The 24,429-nt window shown below is 42.8% G+C and overlaps 2 protein-coding genes across 4 annotated transcripts in view; both read right to left on the minus strand.

Annotated features, from left to right (window-relative positions):
* The window catches only part of LOC137421805 (uncharacterized), a 52,049-nt gene extending 29,377 nt beyond the window's left edge, over nucleotides 1-22,672 (minus strand). Inside the window, exons 1-6 of the mRNA XM_078773283.1 lie at nucleotides 22,505-22,672; nucleotides 22,347-22,386; nucleotides 16,299-16,491; nucleotides 10,039-10,132; nucleotides 9,312-9,506; nucleotides 9,038-9,231 (exon numbers count right to left, since the gene is read on the minus strand). Coding sequence (XP_078629409.1) covers nucleotides 9,038-9,231; nucleotides 9,312-9,506; nucleotides 10,039-10,132; nucleotides 16,299-16,491; nucleotides 22,347-22,363 — 693 coding nt within the window. The 5' untranslated portion in view covers nucleotides 22,364-22,386; nucleotides 22,505-22,672. The remainder of the gene's footprint in view (nucleotides 1-9,037; nucleotides 9,232-9,311; nucleotides 9,507-10,038; nucleotides 10,133-16,298; nucleotides 16,492-22,346; nucleotides 22,387-22,504) is intronic.
* The window catches only part of LOC144891035 (uncharacterized), a 134,351-nt gene continuing 132,503 nt past the window's right edge, over nucleotides 22,582-24,429 (minus strand). For all 3 annotated transcript variants that reach the window (XM_078773284.1, XM_078773285.1, XM_078773286.1), the window contains 2 exons: nucleotides 22,829-22,967; nucleotides 22,582-22,720 (listed from right to left, as the gene is read on the minus strand). In XM_078773284.1, the coding sequence (XP_078629410.1) occupies nucleotides 22,677-22,720; nucleotides 22,829-22,967 (183 nt within the window). In that variant the 3' untranslated portion in view covers nucleotides 22,582-22,676. The remainder of the gene's footprint in view (nucleotides 22,721-22,828; nucleotides 22,968-24,429) is intronic.

Consider the following 24,429-nt stretch of genomic DNA (forward strand, 5'->3'; position numbering starts at 1 on the left):
CCCTCATTGCAAACAAGCACATGGGGCTAAGGTGGACGATCCCACAGAAAATGAGGCTGCACCTAGCAGCCCAGCAGAACATTCAGTGGTAGATAAATGATAGTAGTGATTTACAGTCATTTGAATTACATTTTAACACCCCTTGCATTGATAAACATTACATTTTCAACATGTGATATTCCTACTTGGGATAGTGACATTTATTTGCCTACATGACATACAATTACCTGCTGATATTAATACAACATGAGTGAAAAATGTATCACAACTACACTCATGATCAGGGGATTGAGTTCAACCCCGGGAGATAGGGGGATCATTTGTAAGACAAATAATCTGATTATGTTACATATTAAGGGATTTTCTTTATTTACCTTTTAGGAAGCTTGTTAGTTTGGTATATAATGTTAAATGTCATCGACATATAACTATGTCATAGGTATGAATATATACAAGGAGTAGCAGACTTGTTTGTTGGTTTAGTAGTTATATTGGCAATTGTTTTAGTGGTGGCTTGCTTGAAAGCCTTAGTGACGGTGTGTTTGAATAAGGTAACCAACAACACGATGATAACGCATGAAGTGACAAATGAGGAAAGAAATGTGGATCCAGAAAAGGAAGACTTTTATGGCGACATAAACAGTAGAATTAAGATAATGGCATAACGACAATGTTATGAGTTGTGTCAATTACAATATCAGTGAACTCATATCACCACGAGTGACACACTGTTAGGAAAAAAAAAAAAGAAAAAAAAAAAGAGGGAAAAGAAAAAGTGGAGAGGAATTATGGTAATAATACATTATGCTTAATTTGTTGGTTTGGGAAAATTGTTGTTGGGAATTAGATATTCCCGTTTGTGATTGTAATCATATACAATTTATTTTCTTAGAGTAGTGCTAAAATACCTGCATGAGTTAATTTTGAACTATATTAACCTGAAAGCAATGGTGAATGCTATTCTTAGTTTAGTAGTGAAATACATACCAGATTGAATATTATTTGTGTGACGCATATAGATGAATATAACTTTTGTGTTAAGGAAAAACAACAAATTGTTGAATGTGAAACTGTCGGAAGATATACATGATTATGCTGATTTCATGGTAAGATGTACCCTATCTGATTCAGTGTGTGCGGAAAGCAGATTCAGATGTGACTGAGCATAAGGATAAGACGAGATCACATTTTGGAGGGATTGCTAACGGAATTGGGAAGAAGTTCGAGAAAGAAAATTTGTGGCTAAAAAATGAAGTTAATCGTGGCATACACCCTCTTTCTCAAAGAATGATGAAGACATTCTCCCGTGTAACTTGGAGATGAATGCTTACCTTCACCAAGGAAATTTATGTGACCATTTGCCTGGATCACACTGCAACATATGAAAGAAAGGCGATCACTTACTCTTGTTCGAAGGCTTCGAACATTCACCACATCAGAAGTTGCAGGACAACGACATTTTACCTGCAACCTCTGCGAAATGCGGGGACATATGTTATTACTTCACCAACGTCCGGGGAACCAGCATGGAGCTGCAAAAAAACGGCTGTGCCCTTGTCACAACAGCTGTGCACGATTCTGCTGGTTGCTCCTAGTAAGGACCATGAATGACCTGAACACCATGGTCCCAACATCATTGTGGATGCATCCGGCATCCCTGTTCCACATCTTGCTGGCCAATCAACGTCACACCAATACTTGCTGCCCACTCATAATGAGGGAGGAGGCAAATCGACTACAACTGGGCGAAGGCCTTGTTCAAGGAATCATTATGGTTCACAGCAAAAAGTGGCAAGAATGCTACATGGAGAGAAGGGTCAGTCTATGACTCCGCAGTGTTACCACAACAGCGAAATCCTACACGAAGTAGTGCAGGAGCTATGAAGACATTAGGAGAAAATGTTTCATACCTGGATTCAAACACAAGTGATCAGCCCTTCCTTTCAAACAAAGTCAACATTTGTGTGGAGGCAAACGTTTTTGCCAGATGGTGCAGATGCTTTACAAAAACTTGAAAATGAAGTGAAATTGTTGTATCTTGGTGATGGTGAAGTGTTGTTTTGAAAATATATTTGTGATGCAAATGCAATAGATTGAACAATATGGAAGAAGTCAATGACCAACGAAATGTTTTGTGATTCTTGCAGGATGACGGTGTATGCCTAAGGGATTTTGATTACCAAAGTTATGATTATTTACTTATACTTGTAATGATGTTTACTTGCAGTGATTGACTGTTTACTTATATTGATGTTTAGATTAATGGTTAATATAAACAAAAACAAAAAAAATGAGGGAATTGTGGAAGTGTAACTCAGTGTAACTTATTAATTGGCACTGGTAACTTATTAATTAACCTGGTAACAAAGCAGATACATTTTACATGCAAACTCTGTGAAAGACGAGTTTGTAAATGAGTATCAGAATGTGCATGAACATGGTAATCTCTTGAAACACCTGGTCAAGGCCCCAGGCTAGAGCACCCCCCCCCTACTGTGTAAATGGAAATCACAGCGGGAGGGGAGCGAGCTGATGCCAGGACTCGGTGCAATGCATGACCTCGGGGCATCAGCGGAGAGAGGATTAAGTCCAGGTTGGCGATATAACCGAGAGAAAACGTTGGGTAGGAAACTTGCTACGAGAAGCGCTGACCGAACGGGAGTGGCGGAGGAAACATCGGCTGAACGAGAAGGACCAGCGAAAAGAGTTAACCTGATCCATTATATTATGCGGTATCATTTTGGTAATTGGAATGAAGTAAATACAGTTAATAAACTAGACCTTTTGAAAACCTGTGTCCGGTCATTGGAGTCCTGAGTCTCTCAGCTACCAATTCTTCAACAATCGGTACAGAGAGGGATGGGTTTGGGACACAAGATTTAGAGGCAAACACAGAGTTGAGGCATTCAGCTTTTTCACGTGCGGAGTCAGCCGTTAAGCCGTTTGAGGTGAGGGAGGGGATGGAGGGGGAACAAACACCAGAAACAGATTTTGCAGGAGAAGTCCTGCCTGCCTTCGCCCTGCGGCGGTTCTTGTCTGTGTGCCTTCTGTTCATTGTCCTGCCCACTTCATCAACCCCTCCTCACCGTCTCCTTGTCACCTTGTTATCGCCTGCTCGTCCTGCCTGTCCGTGGCTGCTTCGCTGCCAAACCCCCTTCACCCCTCCTTCTTCGACGTTCCAACTACTGGAGATAAGAGAGAAGTCACTTGTTCTTGTTATTGTTCTCTTTCCCCATCTGTATTTGAATCTGGAGTGAGGAGCCTTATATTTCTCTTGATTGACTTTACGTCATTGCATGTACTTACTTATTGATTACTTATTACCTGTTTCCCATTTTTTCCCTTCTCCAATCAAGTCGTCGGGTTCACCGCCGTCGGATTCAATCTTCCCTGTTTTCTTGTATTCGGGAATGACCCCAATGGTTTTACAAGAGCTTTAAGGTTGTTGTGTTTCTCCTCACAACCGCATGTGTGCAAGTCCGCTATAATTGATGCAGTTTGAGGGAGTCAAAGCCATTTCAGTCCATCCGTCCAGCATCGGTGTTAATTGATGGCGGATGTGCAAGATTTGGTGGCACGAAGATACCGCGAGGATGAAGGAAGTGAGCCGGGGGTGGAGCTAGTGAGGATCCCAGGGTAGGAACCTCCAGCATTCCTGAGCGGACGAGCCAGAAAACGGATGCGATGACCATCCAGGCCAAGTTAAACTTTTTAAGACAAATGAATAATAAATTAAACGAGATGGGTGAACAAATGAAGAGAGACATGAATAAGATGGGTGATCATATGAAGAGATATTATTAATATATATATGTAATATGGGTGAAAAAATAAATAGAAATGAAGACGATTTGGAAAACAAAATGGATGAGAGTAAAAGGGAGATGAGAACACAATGGGTGAGGTTTGAAAATAAAATTGATGAACAAAAGAATGAAATGAATGAGATGAAAAGTGATTTGCGAGTGAGGTTGGAGGAAATAATGAATTAACTCGGAGAGCGAATGGATGGATTAGAGAGGAAAATGGAGGGTCAATTGGGGAACAGGCTGTGAAAACTGGAGGACAAATTAGGGGCACAGGCAGGGAGATATTTGTTGGGTAATGGTCTGGAAGAGCATCGCACCGGGGTGAATGTCGCTTTCCTCTGGTGGAAAGAGACCATCCATGTGATGAGCAGCCCCGAGGGCATTAATCCAACCACATTGTGGTCCTGCACCGCATGTGGACAGGACCATGAGGTGCATCCAGATTATCCCCTCCCAGAAGGTCATTTATGGGCCAGATAGCTTTTTACTGACAACTTGAGTGATGCAGCAATACCTCTGACAGTGCACTCGGTTTTCAGGACCTTTGAATATCAATATGTAATACTGTTCAATTAAATTAAGAATTGGATCACAAACCCTCACAGGCCAGTCCATCGTCTTCACTGTTAATGCCACCATCATGTCCATGAACAAAGGAGGTTGAACAATTAAAACAGATCATTAATAACTTAAGGTATTTTTTCTCAGAAAGAATATACTGTGCATGAGAATAGAGTGCCATTGGTGAGGCCCCATGTTCATTGTGCAGATGAAACATGGTGGGGAAGTGGAAAATGAGAAAATCTTTGGGAGGACAAAAGAAGGTCAGGAGGATATTGATGAAAAAGGATGTTTGAAGAGTATGGTCGGATGAGATAAAAGATGAAGTCGGAAATTGGTTGGAAGAAGCCAGGTGTAAGTGGGATTGACACAATCTGTCAATTTCCCGACCCGGATCTCAGTCAATGGAGTATCCCCTCTTCCAGACTTTGGTATGACAAACCTCCCTGCAAATGTCTGCTGCTCTTCTTCTGCTCCAATCAGTTCTTCTGATCATTTGCTTGTTAAAGTGGACATCTCTCTGGACATTTTCAGAGAGCCTCCTCAGCACCGAAGAGTCTGGCATTTCACTCAGGCTGACTGGCATCGTCTTCAAGCAGCCATAAATCATCTGGATGGGTCTCCCAACTCTACTGACTCTGACATCAGCTCTTCCTGGGAATTCATCCAAAGGAAACTGCTCTCTCTCTTTCTCTCATGCACAGATTTATCCCATCTCAACTTCAGTTGTCATACCCTTCCTCCCATCCATGGTACACTGAAGCTTGTGGTGAGGCAGTTGCCATGAAATATCCAACTGAAGGCAATCTCAGTTCCTTTCACAAAGCTCGTAAAAAGTGTGTGTCCACCGTCAGGAGAGCCAGGAAATAATATCTCTCTACTCTCAAGACTGAACTCTCAAACCTGTCTCCCTCCTCCAAATCCTGGTGGCGTCTGGTCAAATCTGTTTCTGGTGTTTGCTCCCCTTCCATTCCCTCCCTTACCTCAAACGGCTGCACAGCTGACACTGCACATAAAAAAGCCAAATGCCTCAACTCTGTGTTTGCCTCAAAATATTGTGTCCCGAACCCATCTCTCTCTGTACCCACCTTACCCAGTCGAACCCAGCTGCTCCGGGACACTGTGTCCTTCTCTCCTGACAAGGTGGAGAAGTTTTTGTCAAGCATCGACTCTGATTCTGTAACTGGACCAGACGACATCAGCCCACGGGTCCTAAAATCCTGCTATTCCACTCTATCTCACTCTCTCTCTCTGTTCTCTTCACCCTCCCTTTTGCTCAGCATCATCTGCCATCTGCTTGGAAATCAGCCAACATTACCGCTTTACACAAAAAAGGTGCAAAAACAGATCCTTGCAACTACAGACCAATCAGCCTGCTCCCAATAATCAGCAAGGTCATGGAATCCATCATCGCTTCTGACATCAAATCCTTCCTCTTCTCCAATGGCTTTATGGCAATCTCTGCCATAAAGACACACTTGTTCCAAGCTTTGTGAAAATAACTGAGATTGCCTTAAGTTGGATGAGCCTTCCACGAGGTGAAGGCAAGTTGTTTCATGGCAACTGCCTCACCACAAGGTTCAGTGTACCAGGGATGGGAGGAAGGTTATGACAACTGAAGATGAGATTGCATAAATCTGTGCATGAGAGAGAGAGCAGTTTCCTTTGGAAGAATTCCCTGGAAGAGTTGATTTCAGAGGTAGTAGAGATGGGAGTAGTAGTAGTCCAGTAGTAGTAGTAGTAGTATTAGTCCAGAGTAGTAGTAATCCAGAGGTAGTAGTCCAGATGATTTATGGCTGCTTGAAGACCATGCCAGTCAGCCTGAGTGAAATGCCAGACTCGTCAGCACTGAGGAGGCTCTCTGAAAATGTCCAGAGAGATGTCCACTTTAACAAGCAAATTCTCTTTATGGTAATGGCAATCTCTGATCATCAATTTGGATTCACACCAGGTCATTCTACTCTGGATATGCTGCTTCTGCTGTCTCAACAATGGATGGAGGTCCTCAATGCCAACCAGGAAATCAGAGCTGTCTCCCTTGCCATATCACGTGCCTTCAATACGGTCTGGCACCCCGCTCTGCTCACCAAACTCTCCTCCAATGGTATCAATGGAAATCTCTACACATGCCTTGCGGACGTCCTCTCTGGTCGTAGGCAACATGTGGCCCTGAATGGATTTCTCTCATCTCCCTTCCTGTTCAGCCTGTAGTTCACCAAGGCAGTGTCCTGGGCCCTGTGCTTTTTCTGGTCTTCATCAATGTCAGGTCAATGCGGTTAGGGTGCCGGCTTGGGATCCCAGGATCCTGGGTTCGAATCCGGGTTGATCGCTGAATTAACGCCAGGGGGGTTGACTCAGCCTGTCATCCTTCCGAGGTCGGTAAATTGAGTACCAGCTTGCTGGGATGAATGATCCCGGTGTGTACCCCGGCTTAGAATAGGTGCACCGTATCCCTGCACATCGTAAGAGGCGACCAAGGGTTGGCGTCAGGAAGGGCATCCGGCCATAAAAACATTGCCTCAAACGGGGAACCATGATTGTCATTGGGCCCGCAAGGCTAACCCCTGCCCTAGCGGGGAAAAATGGCATTAAAACGATCATTCATATATTCATTCATTCATTTCATTCATCAATGATCTCTCCGACTCTCTGAAAAATCCTCTCTATCTCTTTGCTGATGAATCCACTCTCTGCTGCTCCATACCTCATCCCTCAGATCGGCAGTCTGCAGCCTCCTCAATCTCTGCAGACCTGGACAAAATCACAGACTGGTCAAACAAGTGGAACATGTCTTTCAATCCTGAAAAATCTCACACTCTCACAATGTCTCTCCGAAAAGACCGACTAGACAACCCTCCCATCTACTTTTTGAACAATCCTCTTGAAGAAGTTCTGTGACTCAAGCTTTTGGGTCTCACTGTCTGCCATGATATTTCCTGGGAAACCCACATTTCCAAGCTGGCCTCCAAAGCCAGTCGCCGACTGGGCATCCTCCGTTGTGTGAAGTCCTTCCTTGGCACACCTGAGCTCCTCACCACATACAAGGCTTTCATCCGCAGCTCAATGGAATACTGTTCTCCCCTCTGGGCTGGTGCTCCTGCCTCACACCTAGCTCGGCTTAATGCTGTTGAAACCATCATTGGAATCTCCCGCGATGAAGCCATCTCCAAGGGCCTTTCACTCACTCACCGCAGGCAGGTTGGTGGCCTTTCTGTCTTCTACCGACTCCTCTCCGGCCTAGCTCCCCCAGCTCTGTCTGTGCTCTGTCCCACAAATATTCCGACAGGTCGCACAAGAACTGCCAGCAACTCTCTTATGGTGAAACTGCCAAAATCAAGACTCTCTGCTCACCTTCACTCTTTCATTCCACTTTTCTCCCACCTCTGGGACAAACTCCCTCACTCTCTTCAATCCCACTCCTCCCTCCAGGTCTTTAAAACAGCTGTTCACCACCATCTCTTATCTTCCCCCATCCAAAACATTGATCTTTTCTACCTCCATTAATTCATCCCAGATCCACATTTTTGAAATACCAACTTCTTTCCTGGAAGTCCGAGCAGTGTCCATGTGTTTTATACCTCTCCCACCCTCCCACCCCTCCCGTGCCTCCTTCCCCCAAGCCCTCTCCCTCCCACAGATCTCCCGATGTCCCTGTTCCATACTGTTGGACTTGTGTGCTTCCCTCTCTATCTCCCCATCTTGTCTCCCGCTCCCTTTATCATATGTTTTATGTGTCAGTTTGTTTTTTGTGATTAATGTTAGTTCTTCCACGAGCTTGGATCTTGTATAAAAATAAACAAGCGTTACACCTAAGTCCCCCGTCGGGGAAGTGATATGAGTTGACAAAGTGGAAGATGCAGAAAACATGCTATGATGTGATATTTCGCTCACAAGGTTCAGACATACATGGAGGCGGCCATCTTGGATTTTGATGTGGCGACCCAATTTTCAACATCCTTCTTCTTTATTGCCTAGATACACCCACACAACAGATTAGAAGTTGGTACTTCGCTTATTTTTCAAGATATTCCGCTCACAAGGTTCAGACATACATGGCGGCGGCCATCTTGGATTTTGACGTGGCGACCCAATTTTCAATAGCGTTCTTCCGTATGCGTAGATACACCCACGCACCAGATTAGAAGTTAGTAATTCGTTTATTTTTCAAGATATTTCGCTCACAAGGTTCAGATATATATATGGTGGCGGCCATCTTGGATTTTGACGTGGCGACCCAATTTTCAATAGCGTTCTTCCTTATGGCTAGATACACCCACACACCAGATTATAAGTTGGTACTTCGCTTATTTTTCAAGATATTTCGCTCACAAGCTTCAGACATATATATGGTGGCGGCCATCTTGGATTTTGACGTGGGTTGCACCCACACACCAAATTCGAATGCGGTCCTTCGCTTACGCACGCACGCATGTACGCACGCCCGCACACACGCACGGACAGACGGACGGACGGACACACGGACGGAGGGGAAAACTATAGTCCCCCTTTCGCTCCGCGGTTCGACGAGGGACAATAAATAAAAGTGTCGGTATGTAGGTATGAGCCTTACACGGGCAAAATGGGTGGGTGATGGTATGTCAAAAATTCCACAATATTTTACCATTGGTAAAAACGACAAGAATTGGTTTCAAAACCTGTCGACTTACTGGATCATCAGTTTGACGAGTACTTCCACCGTTGTTTTTTGAAATTTTTTTTGCGATTTTCTCTTCCATGAGTCTCAAAACATTCTGATTCCCATCACTGCTGTAGCTCTTATTTGTTTGAAACAAGAAGACGTCCCCCACTGCATGGCTCTGCATTGGCTTGTGTTCGATGGAAACCGAAATGAGGGACCCGGCTGCAAGCACAATAAATGGCATCATTTCAGTAAATTCCTCAATATTTGCAATTAGTGCACTGGAAGGCTTGCATTGTTACCTTCAATGTGATGAAGAACAGAATGGATATCAGTCGCCGGGCAGGGACAATTAACGTGGAAAGTACTCGTTTCAACATTGGATGAGATGCTTCTTGTCGCGTCCTGAAACTTCTGATGACACCACTTCTGTAGATCTGATTCCAGTTCATTTAAAAATTCTTTATTTGCCGCTGTCTTTTGATACTGCAAAACAACTTAACAAAGAAATACCAAACAAAGTTAGAACAAAATAAGAATTCATCTGAATACCTCTTTCCGTTTTAATTAAATATCTTGATGCAGAGGCAAATGCAGATGGGATTGAAACATTCAGAAGAAGAACCCCCTGTGTTCACCAGGCCCACAGCAACCTCACCCCCACCTCACCCCTTCCATGCTCCCTCCTCCTCCCCCCCCCCCCCCAACCCACCAGTTGGCCCTTTTAATGAACCACATTATTGTCTTTTAATAAAATAATGATTTATTGAGATTCTGCTTTGACAGACAGTTTCATTCAGACAAGTTGTCAGAGACAAGTTATCCAAGACTGCACCCTGATGACTCAAGTGTTAGATTGCATTTAACATAAAATGACAAGTAAGTGAATGATCTTCACAAAACACCAGTATGGATGTTTCACATGCAATTTAATGTTGTAGTCGTTCAGCATTGCGTGCTGTGAATTTTTCAGTACCAACAGGAGGAATCACTACAGATCATCATCAAATACAAGACAAAAGACAATACCTTGAAGATCATCATTTTCTAGTGATCGCTGATTAAATTGCCAATTCTCGGGCTGAGGGTGAGCCGAACCATCTGAGCTGCGTCTGGGTGATTTCTGCAATGAAATAAGTATCTCAGTAACTTGACAAATTTAAACATCTTTACAAATTGTTTCCCGAAGCAACTGTGGTGCATGTCCCATGTTAAACAGGAAGATCATGATGGCATGAGCATCTTACCATCCTGTCAGGCCTTGGTCAGTATGTTACAAAACAATCAGATATTAAATGAGGATTATGCAAACTCACATTAACTATTCAGCAGTAAATTTTTTGCCATTCCAAAATGACAACACATGTTAAACACCTCATAGCTGACAACAGGCTGTCTGACTTGAAGAAGATGTGATCCACCACTGCCTGAACGTTAGTACCCTGCGCTCGCGAAGCGATAAGCGGGGTTAAGCATTCAGGTACGTAGGTACGTGTCTGCATTTCAGTAAAGTAAAATGTGTGCCATGTCAGTATTTTTAAAAACCATTTTCTCGGCAACCGTTGGTCTGATTGAAATGAAATTGTCACCATAGGAGCGCCTCCTCCTTTAGAATATTTTAATGAAAAATCATGACGTCATAGGTCACGTGTTACAGGCGCCATCTTGGAAAAACCAAAAACGTTGCACCTCTATATCTCCAAAACCGCTCCATGGGAAAAAATTGAAACATGGCTCATTGTCAAGTACTCCGCTTGGGGAATAAGATATGTCATTGATGATGTCATCGGTACTTTAATTGTGACGTCATAATTCGACAAGTACAATGCTTGATTCGATCAGTATGAATTTTCTCTGCAATTCTTGGTCCGATTGACACGAAATTTTCACCATAGGAGGGCCTCCTCCTGTAGAATATTTCGATTATTATGACATCAGAGGTCACATGGTACAGGCGCCATCTTGGAAAACTTCACACCTCTAAATCTCTGAAATCACTCCATGGAAAAAAAATGAGACCTGGCTCATTTATCAGCGACTCCCCATGGGGAATAAGATATGTTAATGATGATGTCATCAGTGCCTTCGTTATGACATCATAATTCGACAAATACAACACTTAACAATCCGATCATGATTAAAAAAAATTCAGCAGCTGTTGGTCTGATGGACACGAAATTTTCACCATTGGAGCACCTCCTCCTTTAGAATATTTTAATGATAATCATGACGTCATAGTTCATGTGTTACAGGCGCTATCTTGGAAAAACTTTGCACATCTATATCTCCAAAACCGCTCGATGGAAAAAATTGAAACGTGGCTCATTTAAATAACTCCATCTGTGGAATAGGTATTGTTAATGATGACATCATTGGTGCCATAATTATGACGTCATAATTCGACAGGGACAACGCTTGGTCTGATCAGTTTAAAATGTATTGAGCATGATGTTTGCAACAATTATTTAGAGAATAAAAATTTACGATGTCATCGCTCATGTGGTCTGGCAGCCATATTGGATTTAAAAAAAAAAAACCTTGAAAAACGAAGAGTTGGCTCACACCAAGTTGACTGCGCAGGGTAAGTATTCTATGAATACCATCTAGTGTTGTTCATGTGACCAAAGCTGCCGTTTCGGTGAAACCCTCCATTAGCAAATTATTTCAGGCTGTTTGGTGAAGTTAGTTAACAAATGAGACATGTTTTATTTTGAGTTTCTTTCTTTCTACAGCATCTTCTGTATGAAGTTACACGTGGATAACAAGCGAGACAAGGACACTTGGGGATACATCAATGAAAACAGACATGAAAAAATTACATTAACAAATACAGTAATGGATAAATCAACAAAATACATTTGATTAAAAACTAAAATCCCAAAATCTTGGAGAAGTGCAAACATTAAACTGGATAACCTGAGCTGATTATTTAAGTGTAATAATTTTCATGTCTTCTTGTATTCGGATGAACATATAACACAGGTTAGATAAGGCAAAACTGCCTTTTTCTTCAACCCGATGTCGCGTGCCATTCTTTATCCAGTCACATGCCAAGGAATTATTTAAAGTGATACCCAAACAAAGAAGCATATTTAATTCATCCTAAAATTTCACTCCATCCTAAATTATGGAACTCCATCCTAAAATTTCAAGTCTTCTTTATTTATTTTTACCCTCTTCGTTTTTGGGATGACACACTCCCTGTGGAGTTAATTTAAAAAACTACACACACACTCTAAGACGTCACGACGTCGACCGATATGCCTCCACCCACATTATCACATCGTTATAATACTTGTACCAAGTTTGATTTAAATCGATTCAGCTGTTCTCAAGTTATCACATTTTTACCTGACATAACCTCTGACCTTTGACCTCTTGACCCCAACATTTAATCAGTTCATGTATGCATCATTATACATTATTATACATCATCATTCAAACATACCTGCACCAAGTTATAATTTAAATCCATTCAGCTGTTCTCAAGTTATCACATTTTTACCTGACATAACCTCTGACCTTTGACCTCTTGACCCCAACATTTAATCAGTTCATGTATGCATCATTATACATTATTATACATCATCATTCAAACATACCTGCACCAAGTTATAATTTAAATCCCTTCAGCTGTTCACAAGTTGGAACATTTTTTACCTGACATGACCTCTGACCTTTGGCCTTTGACCTCAGGACCCCAAAATCGAATCAGTTAATCTTCATAACATTATACATATCTGCACCAAGTTTGAATTAGATCGCTTCAGCTGTTATCAAGTTATAGACATATTACAGACTTTGACCTTCGACCTCTTGACCCCAAAAACTAATCAGTTAATCTTTACATCATTATATATACCTGTACCAAGTTTGAATTAGATCACTTCAGCAATTCTCAAGTTATACACCTATTACAGACTTTGACCTTTAACCCCAAATTCTAATCAGTTAATTTTTACATCATTTTTACATTACATCCGTCTGTGTCATGTTGGGCGGTGTATGATACATCGAGGCGCGATTTAAAAAAATATATCTCTGCATTTTCACATGTGTGCATGAATGTTCCCAATTATTGCTGAAACCGAGTCTAAAACCATTGATACAAATGAAATCAGATGGTGAGTTAGATTGAAGATAAAGGTGTATTACAGGCCTTTGAGGATTCATTTCGTTCTATAAACGGAAACTTTCATCGAATTTTCTTCCCGTGTTTTTTCTAGCGAAACTAAAACTATGTTAGCGACTGTGAAAAATGAAATGATATATCGAATTTGAGTTGAAATAAACCTGTGTGAGAGAGAAAGACAGCACAGGCCTAACTAAACAGGCCTCAAAGCTATGTGAGTTAATAAAATGGAGGATATTTGTTTATGAGGCCTCTCCCAGGATGGATGGAGCTACTCTCTAAACTGAGTAAGCCACACCCCACGACAGACAGACAGACAGAATCACCTACGACTCATATAATATAGTTTGCAGACTTTGACCTTTAACCCCAAATTCTAATCTATTAATTTTTACATCATCATACATACCAGTACCAAGTTTGAATTACAGTACATCACTTCAGCCGTTCTCAAGTTATAGACCCATTACAGACTTTGACCTTTGCCCCCAAAATCAAATCAGTTCATCTTTACAACATTCTACATAATTGTACCAAATTTGGTCAGAATCCCATCACTGGTTCACAAGTTATCGCGGGTAACAGGATTTTTACCGAACATGACCTCTGCCCTTTGACATTTGCCATCGTGACCGCAAAATCGAATCAGTTAATCTTTACCTCATCATACATACCTGCACCAAGTTTGATTAAGATCCCTTCAGCCATTCTCAAGTTATCATGGCAACAAAAACCTATAACGGACGGACGTACGGACGGACAGACAACCTGAAAACATAATGCCTTCGGCGACTTTGGCATATAATTTAGGTCCTCAGGTGCTTGGTGCGCTTTTGAACATCAAATTACACAAAACAGTTGGGACCTCAGAACAAGTGGCTGAAGAATTCCTTCAAACACCTCATCGATACACAGGGGGATCTTCTTTCATTTGTGAACCATAAATGATTCCCATACACTAAAAACTATATCTGTTCGGAACCTAATATTTTGCGTAAATGTAGCCTAATGTTACAGAAAGACCTGACATGATCCACACAATTGATTAACTGAAATGAAGTGTTGAGAGTGTCCACCACCATGTTGGAGGCACAAATTCATTATTCGCAGCATGCGCTCTGACACGAAGTGGAGCATTTCTTGGGAAACAAGCATTCTGAGTATTGCGCTGCAATACATGTCCCCTACCAAATTTCAAAGTGCCATAACTTTGTCAAAAATGATCGAATATGCAAATTTATGCACGGTTGATGCTGGTTTTCAAACTTGATCTGAGGTATGCTGAGACACGTGTGTCATGCCTCGCCTCGTTGATAAGCCCCCAAAGTCGCTCCGTGGAGCGGCCTGCATGTATTGCACTGTGTGAATTATATAAATTATTACCAACTCACGGTCTGAGGTACTGGCGATTCAAGAGATATCCATTTTTTTATGGCACATTGGAGAAGCCAATGCGAGGTTTCTTCTTCCTCAGCTTGTCACAACTCTGTCAAATGCGATCGAGTTGAAAAAGTCAGAATTTGACCAAATCTGTTTTATTCATTTGTTAATATACCTCAGCTATTGACAAATCTTCAATTAGAATTTTATTTGAGGTTAAAATGACCGCGACAGGTCGTGTCCAACGATGCTTTCAGTCTGTACATGTGATAAATAATTAAATCCGCAAACTTTACGCCTCTTCTTCTTCACGCAATAACAACTTCTAGCTTCCAGACCGTACATCCAATCACCTTGAAAGTTTGCACACTTGTTACTCTTCATGACTTCTACTACAGTATGAAGTTTCACGTCGACAAATAAAGCGATTCAAGAGATATCCATTTTAAAAATATTTTCGTTTAATTAACGATATCTGCCAAACCACGTGAGCTATCGCAAATTCCAAAAGGACATTTTAGTAGACTGACATGCGGAACAGACCTGTGAAGATTTCCCTCGATTGGATCAAAAATGAGGGAGAGGTTCGGTTTTAAAGGTTCATGCTTAAAAACGTCATAACTCTGAAACCATGTGACGCATGACGTCATTCTCGTCGACTTTTTTGTTCGTCATGGGTATGCGATTCTGCCTGCAAAGGTTGGCCTCGATCTGTTCAGCCGTTGCAGAGAAAAAGGGTTTTACGTGTTTTCACGAAAAACAATATGGCGCCCGAACCACGTGACCTGTGACGTCATACTTACCATTAAAATATTCTACAGACGGAGTCCCTCCTATGGTGAAAATTTGATCTCAATCGGTCCAATTATTGCAGAGAAAAATCTTTTTTAAAGGAAATTAAAACTTAAAATGGCACTGAGTTGAGGATCATCAGAATTATCAGAATTCCCAAAGTTCAAAGTGCCATAACTTTGTCAAAAATGATCGAAACGTCGTGAAGTTCGAACTCGATATGTAACTTATCATGAGGAAACCATGTACCAAGTTTGAAATCATTAGCATTAAGCGTTTAGAAAAATGGTCCGGAAAACTGTTCTTTGCGTGACGGACTGACGGACTGACGGACTGACGGACTGACAGACTGACGGACTGACGGACTGACGGACTGACAGACTGACTGACGGAGGGACGGCGTGCAAACCTATAGTCCCCTCCGGTGTACACCGGTAGGGGACAAATAACCTTTTAACTTTCACGCAGATTGTTTCTCTGAACTGCTTCACCAGTTTCCATATCGCTGATTTTGAAGGTTTTATAAAACAACCAAAGCGACTTTGAAATGTAATTTGACATTCCCTAATGGGTACATTCTTGATGTAATGTTCGATGAGAAACACGTGTTCGTCCACAGCGCTATGGCATGACGGAGTGAAAACCGTTAAACGGCACTGCCGGGTCACGTGGTAAACCACGTGATACCTCAAAACTCTCAGGATCATGTTACGTCCTTCTGTAACATGAGGCCACATTTATATTAGGTTCCCAACAGATATAGTTTTTAGTGTATGGGGATTATTTATGGTTCTCGAAGGAAAAAAAAAAAAAATCACCCTGTACTAATAAATACCAATTTTTTTCTCCAGCACATAAATATCTTTCAAGTTGATCAACATTCTTGAATCAATAATATATCTGCACAACAACAAATTACAAGCCGAATCCTGCTGATTGCAGTCTAAACGATTGATGCCATTTCACTTAGTGATGAAAATCTTACTGTTTCAACGTTGTCATGATGTCCAGGAGTATTCGGCATTGACATGATTGCTTTAGCAACTTGTTCCACGGCATCCTCATTCTGCTTGCAGTCGTACGTGCCGTCTGATTCGAAGAAGAAGCAATCCACCACTGCACGGACATTGCTTTGTGCAACGTGTGCGGCGCTGTGAGGATTTGCCAAGTTCGTTTTCTTATAGCCCAGCAGATATGTGAAAAAATTGTGCTTTTGGTGATACAAGCATGAAATTTTGAACACTGATAGAGCATACTACTAGGAAGATTTTTGGATATAGGGGCATTCAAATCTTTTCCTAGGGACAAAATGGCGGCCATTTTAAAAATGGCCGTTTACGGATAATAAGATACACAGTACCGATGTCTATAAAACTAGATTTACTTATTGCTCAAGCACACCTATGATGTTTTTTTCACGTAAACAGGTTGTAAGATCATAATTAAATGTCAACAAACTCACATAACATTTATTTGGTCCTTATTCTTTACAAAAATAATTACTTTTTGAGCTATTTTGAGCAAACTCCAGAAACACAATGGAAATGAAGTGAAAATGCCACATTAACGCTGTGGAAGTGACTTTCACTATAAAAACAGTCTACAAAACAGTCTTCCACATGTTTGTGTATATGTAACAGGTGTGTTATTCCTCCTGTATACTATCGTGTGCACTCCCCTGCACAGTGACACTCAGAGCTGAGCACTGGAGTGCGGCCTTAACACACTTGCACTGTTTCCTGCAACCCTTCTTGCATCCACATCTAATCAATTGTCGGCATGCCTCAGTTGCCTCTGTGAGGGTTGTCCAATATATCCCCCAGCCGTTATTACTCTGTTTCCAACCCCATTCACTTGGCGATGGGAGCTCAGGTGCGCAAATCATCATCTGGCCCCAACAAAAGCCGGCTTGGTAGGCAGCTCTCTTGATGTGTTGTCTGAGGGCTTCTTGCGTTGGTGGGATAGCCTCTATTGATCTACCAGTCTGGGTGAAGAGATGCTTGCGGGCATCGTTAACATGTTCCTGGCTGCTTGTTCGATCGTAGAGCAGAACAACAAAACGCTCCAGTGGATCCATGTTGTCATTTGCAGTTGAAATGGTTGGTGTGGCAGCCAGTGCGCAGAAAGCTGAGGTGACCTCATCATAGGCTTTCCATGTTTCCCATGCTGTTTTCTTCCCCCTTCCGCCGAAGCAGGACACGGTGTCACACCCAGTGAAGGCGTGGAAGAATGGCAACCCTCGGCACTTGTTTGGTCCCAGTGCCACAGCCATCTCGTGAGCTGCCAAGTGCCTGAAATTCTTCCCTGTGCCAAAAGCAACCCAGAGTTCATCGATGTCAAGATATCCAGTTGCTGCCACTGCAAGGATCAAAACATCTGTGTCCACTGTGCGGATTGACACCTTGGTATAGCCCTGTCTGACTGCATCTTGGACATGGAGTAGTATCCTTGTATCTGCCTCCTCGTGACTACACGGGGAAAGACCAGTAACATCTCGTGGCTGTGTACAAAAAACTTATTTGTGGTTTGTGGTGACGATTTGCTTGTCAGTCTCAATGTTTGCTATCCTCGTTGCTAGAAAGTCAAACAACTCCACCTTGTTCTCGTCTATGTGAAGGAAGGCCTGCCAGTTTCGAGGGATGGAACTAGATGGCTCAACTCGTCTCCTGGTGCCTTTACCCCTCGTCTTCCTGGTGTCGGCTTTCAAACTGTCTGGGAAATATTCATCCCAGATAATATCAACCCTGCTCTTATTTTGTATCTGAGATGTGATGTATGGCAAGAATACTAGTGATGCATACTCAGAGAAGGTCTTCGCATTACGAGGTGCCAGCATGTTCACGATGGCTGCTCCATCCAGGATCATGACTTCAACAGGGGGGCTTACATCATCATTTTCCCGTGAGGTGATCAGATCTTCGAAGCACCCAACCAGATCAGACTTGGTTCCAAGCCGGATTTTGCCCATTTGTGACAATGCAGGGGGACAAGCTTGGTTTTCATGTGCAAAGAATTCATCAAGATCTCCATTCCGTGTCTGGGATGCAATAAACAGCCTGGAGAACAGAACGCAGTCATTCTTCAGAGATACCACCTTCAACTCTGTTCTTGACTTCTCTCTGACTGGGGGTCGGCTGAAGAGAGGGAGATTGTTTCTTTTTATTGGGTCAGTGATAGGCTTTGTCTGATGTACAAGCCTCTCGTTCACATATGTGTCATACTGTTCTTTTCCCAGCTTCTCGATCTGGTAAAGGGTGTTGATGACTGCTGGGTCTGCCAGGTCTCTGCTGTCTAGCACCAAGAGATCTTTGCTGTCGTCACAGAATGGGTTCCCCATCTCTCCTATGACACGGGTGAGTGCTCTCACATCTCGAGCAAAGGCTACCTGCGTGTGCTTTGTCTGTTCATGGTGTTTTAGTTCAGTTTTCCTAATTCTTTTTTCTGTTGTGGCCTCGAACTTATAGATCAGTTTGGCCATCTCTGGACCAGACACCATCCATCGGCGCAAAGCTGCAGCATTCTCCGTAAGACCTACAGCCCCTCCATCACCTTTCACCAATGCATTATTTTGCTCGTGTGCCTGGTCTAAGGCTATGGCAGAGAATGCACGTGTAGTCTTCTTCATGGTGAAGTTTCCTGCCAGAAACTGTGCGTATACAGTTGGATGCTTTGTTGCAAGTGTCACCATGTCGCGCAAGTGAACTGGGATCCACCTGGCATAGTTTGTATGTCCCAAGGCGAAGAACCATGGTACAAGCTTGGTCAGAGCATCAGTGTACAGTTGGAAGTTTCCTTCACGGACGGATCTCACATAGATCAGGACTGCCAGTTCTAGCTGCATAATTAGGAACCAGAACTGAAACTGTGGACTTGCATTGGCTTGTTCACCGCACCAGTCATCTAGTGGTATCGTATCCTGTCCCTCATCTAGTCCACTGGTGTACTGGCTGTAGGCTTCCTTCAGGAGAAGATAGAGAGTACTGGCTGTGACTTGGTGTGCTCGTCGTGTGCGTGTCACATGGGTCACTTTCAGGAAGGAATCAGCAGTACCACTTGTAGCAACCCCTGCAAGCATCAGAACGCCTGTCCACCCACTGCTATCCAGAAGGTCACCGAGGGTTTTCCATGCTGCCATCTCAATATGGAGTCCACCAAAGACCATGACGAAGTGATCTTCTCCGTGTGTTTCTGGCCATCTCCATTGGATCTGTTTGGCAAGTGTGTACAGTGGCTGATCAAGTGTGATTACAGGGATCTGACCTGGATTCAGAATATCGATTGCTTTCTTGATGACATCCATGGAGTGACGAATCATTGCCACAGATTTTGCCTGGTCATAGAAGAGAGGCAGCAATGAAGTTAAGGCCACACTACACTCTGGTTCTTCTGGAATAGACTGCTTGCTGGCATGGTATCCAGCCCATGATACTGTCTCGTCTCCCTTAAGTGGTGTGTCAGATAGCACTGTCTTCTCCATCTGCTCCAGCCACCTGTCAAAATGCAAGATAATGAACACAATTAAGAACAAACAAGTCCACACAAGTTAACAAGTCTTGGTTATTTAGGTACACATATAACTGTCCACAGTTCAAACACAATAATTAGTTACCTGTACTCAATCTGCATTGCTTCAGGGATGAGTTGGCAGTTGCTTTTGTTGGGACCCGCTAGCTTGGGTACAGGTGGGTCACATTTACCCAGAACAACAGGAGGTACGATGGTGTATGACTGTGGCAGGTGTGCATCTGTTGTTGATGTGTCATCTGGGTTTACCCGTTGAACTCCACGGCTATCGCTATTTGGGTGCTGGAAAAGTGAAATGCCAGTGCCATGGAAGGAGTCGTGGGCACTTGTTGAACTGGGGTTATGATCAATGTTATCCACTGCCCCAGTTGTGAAGAGGTCACTTTTTAGCTCAGGGGGGCAAACTGTACCCTCATTTTGGAAGAAACGGCAGATTCTGTTCCCCAAGTCCGTGGAGATGCTAAGCACCCTGTCATAGGAGATCGAGAGACCCAGGTTGAACATAGTATCAACCAGGTCTCTTTTTCGAGTCTTTGTGTGGATAAGGGTGCCCAGGTACACAGGCAGGGGAGTCTCCCGATTGTGACTGTGCCTCGTGGACGTGGTAGTACTGCTACTCTCTCTGCGGCGTGAGTAACTGTTGAACATAAGGAGTTGTGAGATTGTGAGAGTAGGTGTTGATACCGACGAGTGGCTTGACTGCTCTTGGATGTTAGGACCATTCAAGATCATAGAAACTAGTGATACAAGCGAATTAGGTACCGAATGTTCTTGGCAGTGGGCTTCAAATGAACCACTAAATGTTGAGTTCATTTTCAACATGTCTCTACGAACTATATTTGCGGCTCTAGCAAGACAAACTCCATCACTGTCAGTGTCGTGATCACATGCCTTCTGAAGGGCTGAGCCAACATCCTGGTTGAAAGCAAGCAGAATATCTCGACCGGACATGTGCTCCTCTAGGTCTGGAAAATATGTCATGATTCGATCTTTGAGTTTGGTGGAGTGGACACGCCTGGTCAAGACTGTTCCAAGCTGTTCCAGCCTGGTGGTGTATAGTCTTGCTAGGTCTACCAGCTTGAACACTGGTGTCACAAGAGCATCTGTGCGGGCATCATCGATGTAGGACACTAGCTCTCCAAGTGCTATACCGTGATTGATATCATCTTGTTCATTCAGTGTTGTGCTTGTGGCCCTTGCTTTGCTATAAAGTGACACCAGACACTTCACGTGGTACTGTGCATCTTGTGCTATAAGGTCACCTGCACTCAGTTTAGCAAGAAGTGCCTGATCTCCTAGTTTCAGGGCAGCTGTCCTGACATGTTTATCGAGGTCGAAGGTGGAAGCTTTTCGCAGAGAATTAGTACCCGCTGGTTTGTCACAAAAGAAACACTTTTCAGGCTGTGGCTGTGTGTGGTCTACATGTACTCTGTGACGGGTGTACTTTCTTGAGACACTTGCGGTTTCTTCACTAGACGTTTCTCTTTTTTTGTGCCCGATGCAGTTCAGTTTTGTTGTATTTCAGTCTGCATGAATCATGCCACTTAGCCTTGTGGCTCTGGAAGGTTGACTGGATACCTTCACCATCGTCCAGGCGGGACAGTTCTAGAGATTTTGGCAGGCAGCCCATCTGGCTGAAGGTGAGGAGATAATCTGCAAGAGTTTGGTATCCGGACCCTGTGGTTCGCTTGGAATCAGCTGGACAGGCAAGGGCCTCATCGGTGACCTCCTGACATAACACACACTTCTCCCAATCTGTCAGATAAGGCATGTTTGTTCCAGATGTACTAGGGCTTTGGGGGTCTAATAGCTTGAAATTTTTGTTGGCCATTGTCAATTAAGCATTATCCACCACCACCATCCAATCAATATACAAATTGGGAACCAAATCTAGGTAGCTACTACAGTCAATGAGCGAAGGTGCAGTGCAGTCGAGTTATCATCTGAAAAAGAAATACATACATTATTATCATAAATATAGTAATTCGCTTTCGTAACTTTTCACTAGCCTTGCATTGTTCCTTATAGTCACCTAGTCTATGATAGGAAAGTTCATAAAGCTACATCAAAGTTGTTCATATAAAGGTATTGAACCAAAATTACACCCAGGAGAAATCAGATAGTCATGCAAAGTTAAATAATTACACCGCTAGACCAGACCTGTCTATTGCAATGGTAAACCATTTGTTCTGCCCCTTATAGGCCACCGTAGATTCCAATTTTGAACCCAGTATGAAGGTATTGCATAGCATGTACATGACAATTTATAATATGCTCATTACATTGTGTTTCAATAGCAGCACAAATGACAAGTCTGAAATAATAGGTAAATATGTCCTTCTTAGCCGCCATTTTGTAAAATGGCCGCCATTTTGGGCCAAGGAGAAATCTGGAATGCCCCTACATCCAAATTTCACTGTAAGGGTATGCCCTAACTGTGTGCCAAGTTTCATGCTTGTATCATCAAAGGCACAATTCTACCACAATTCTTCACATATCTGCCGGACTATTATGAAAGTGATTCATCACAATCAATATCACAGGCTCGTCTGGAAGCAAAAGAGACACAAAAGATCAAAAATGAAAGAGCCGGTGTAAATTTTGAACACATTTGTGCAAAGCTCGTGATGTTTTGCAAGAGGAATGGCGGAAAGTTTACTTTGTTACCTCCAATGCGTCGGAGCGCAGCTTGAGCATCAGTTCCCACACCAGTAGAGTTAACACAGAAAAGGAGAAGCTGTTTATTATCAGCAATGGGGGTTCCTCCTCTATAAGCCTCGACATACAAATCCACATTTCTCTTGTGAAAATACGATTTCAACTTCGACAAAAAGTCTCGTTATGCTCCCATTGAATGTCCATACGTGTCGTACTGCAATAAAACTAAACAGAGGAGAAAAAAATAGTTTATTCAAGGAGTTAACTTTTCGATGGTAATTTGAAATCTCATATTAGTGTTCACCACAAGATAACACAAACGAAGCACAACACCTGATTGCCGAGTTTTCTTTTCACCAGAAGGTGATTTTGCATCCTTTTCACGAGAAGGTGATTTTGCATCCTTTTCACGAGAAGGTGATTTTGCATTCGTTTCACCAGAAGGTGAAATTGATGGTGTAGTCTCCATCGCCTGAACAGAAAAAATATATAAATGATAAAGTAAACCAATCCGTTATGTAATGACATGACACCACCAAACGTCAAGGTAAGGTCCAGTCGTCAAGGTAAGGTCCGGTCACGTGACTCACACAGTTGTTAGCCATAGGTGTGAAACCTTATGAGGAGGATATTCTTCCCAATTACAGGTGGTTTCATGTCAGTAAACTCCATAATAAGATACTTGATCTTCAATGATTACTGGGAAACTATTAATGATTTAGTGGGTGTAGCATGGAAGGGGCTTCTTCAGTAACTTGTTATTATTTGGAATAAAACGAACAAGAGCAGCACCCATTACTGTTCGGCCTTGCAAAGCATCTTGGTTGTTGTTCATTTGGTGTCTAATGTGTGTGTAGACTGGGTGCAGGACGGTCAACTTGATGCAAAGGCTTCATAAACGGCAACTTGATGCAAAGGCTTCATCAACAGTGACTTGATGCAAAGGCTTCATCAACAGCAACTTGATATAAAGGCTTCATAAACAGCAACTTGATGCAAAGGCTTCATAAACGGCAACTTGATGCAAAGGCTTCATCAACAGCAACTTGATGCAAAGGCTTCATCAACAGCAACTTGATGCAAAGGCTTCATCAACAGCAACTTGATGCAAAGGCTTCATCAACAGCAACTTGATGCAAAGGATTCATCAACAGCAACTTGATGCAAAGGCTTCATCAACAGCAACTTGATGCAAAGGCTTCATCAACAGCAACTTGATGCAAAGGCTTCATCAACAGCAACTTGATGCAAAGGCTTCATCAACAGCAACTTGATGCAAAGGTTTCATCAACCGCAACTTGATTTAAAGGTTTCATCAACAGCAACTTGATGCAAAGGTTTCATCAACAGCAACTTGATGCAAAGGCTTCATCAACAGCAACTTGATGCAAAGGCTTCATCAACAGCAACTTGACGCAAAGGCTTCATCAACAGCAACTTGATGCAAAGGTTTCATCAACAGCAACTTGATGCAAAGGTTTCATCAAAAGCAACTTGATGCAAAGGCTTCATCAACAGCAACTTGATGCAAAGGTTTCTGAGCTCACAACCTTTTTCTTGTTCTACATCAATGACCTTTCTGTTTCCGATTCCATCCTGCACACAACACTAGATCCACACCTCTGAATGGCAAGGTGGCACCACATCACTGCCTGCAGATCTGTGAAACAAATGTGATTGGTCAGCTACCTGAAACATGTCTTTCAACACAGGAATGTCATAAACTCTCAATCTGTCCTTCAATAAGAATCAGATGTTGAAGACACTAGTTTACTTCTCTAGCAATCCAGAGAAGAGATGTAATCCCTGGAACTATTTGTTTTCATTGTTTGTCACGTGTCTTTACCTGACCATGTCTGCAACCGTTTGTGCGCTACCTGACACCGGTGGTGTTCTTTACAGAGCCATTTCCGTTCTGATCCAGGTAGACTTCA

The sequence above is a fragment of the Myxine glutinosa genome, chromosome 2, assembly GCF_964187855.1.
Source record: "Myxine glutinosa chromosome 2, kmMyxGlut1.1, whole genome shotgun sequence".
Lineage (NCBI taxonomy): Eukaryota > Metazoa > Chordata > Myxini > Myxiniformes > Myxinidae > Myxine > Myxine glutinosa.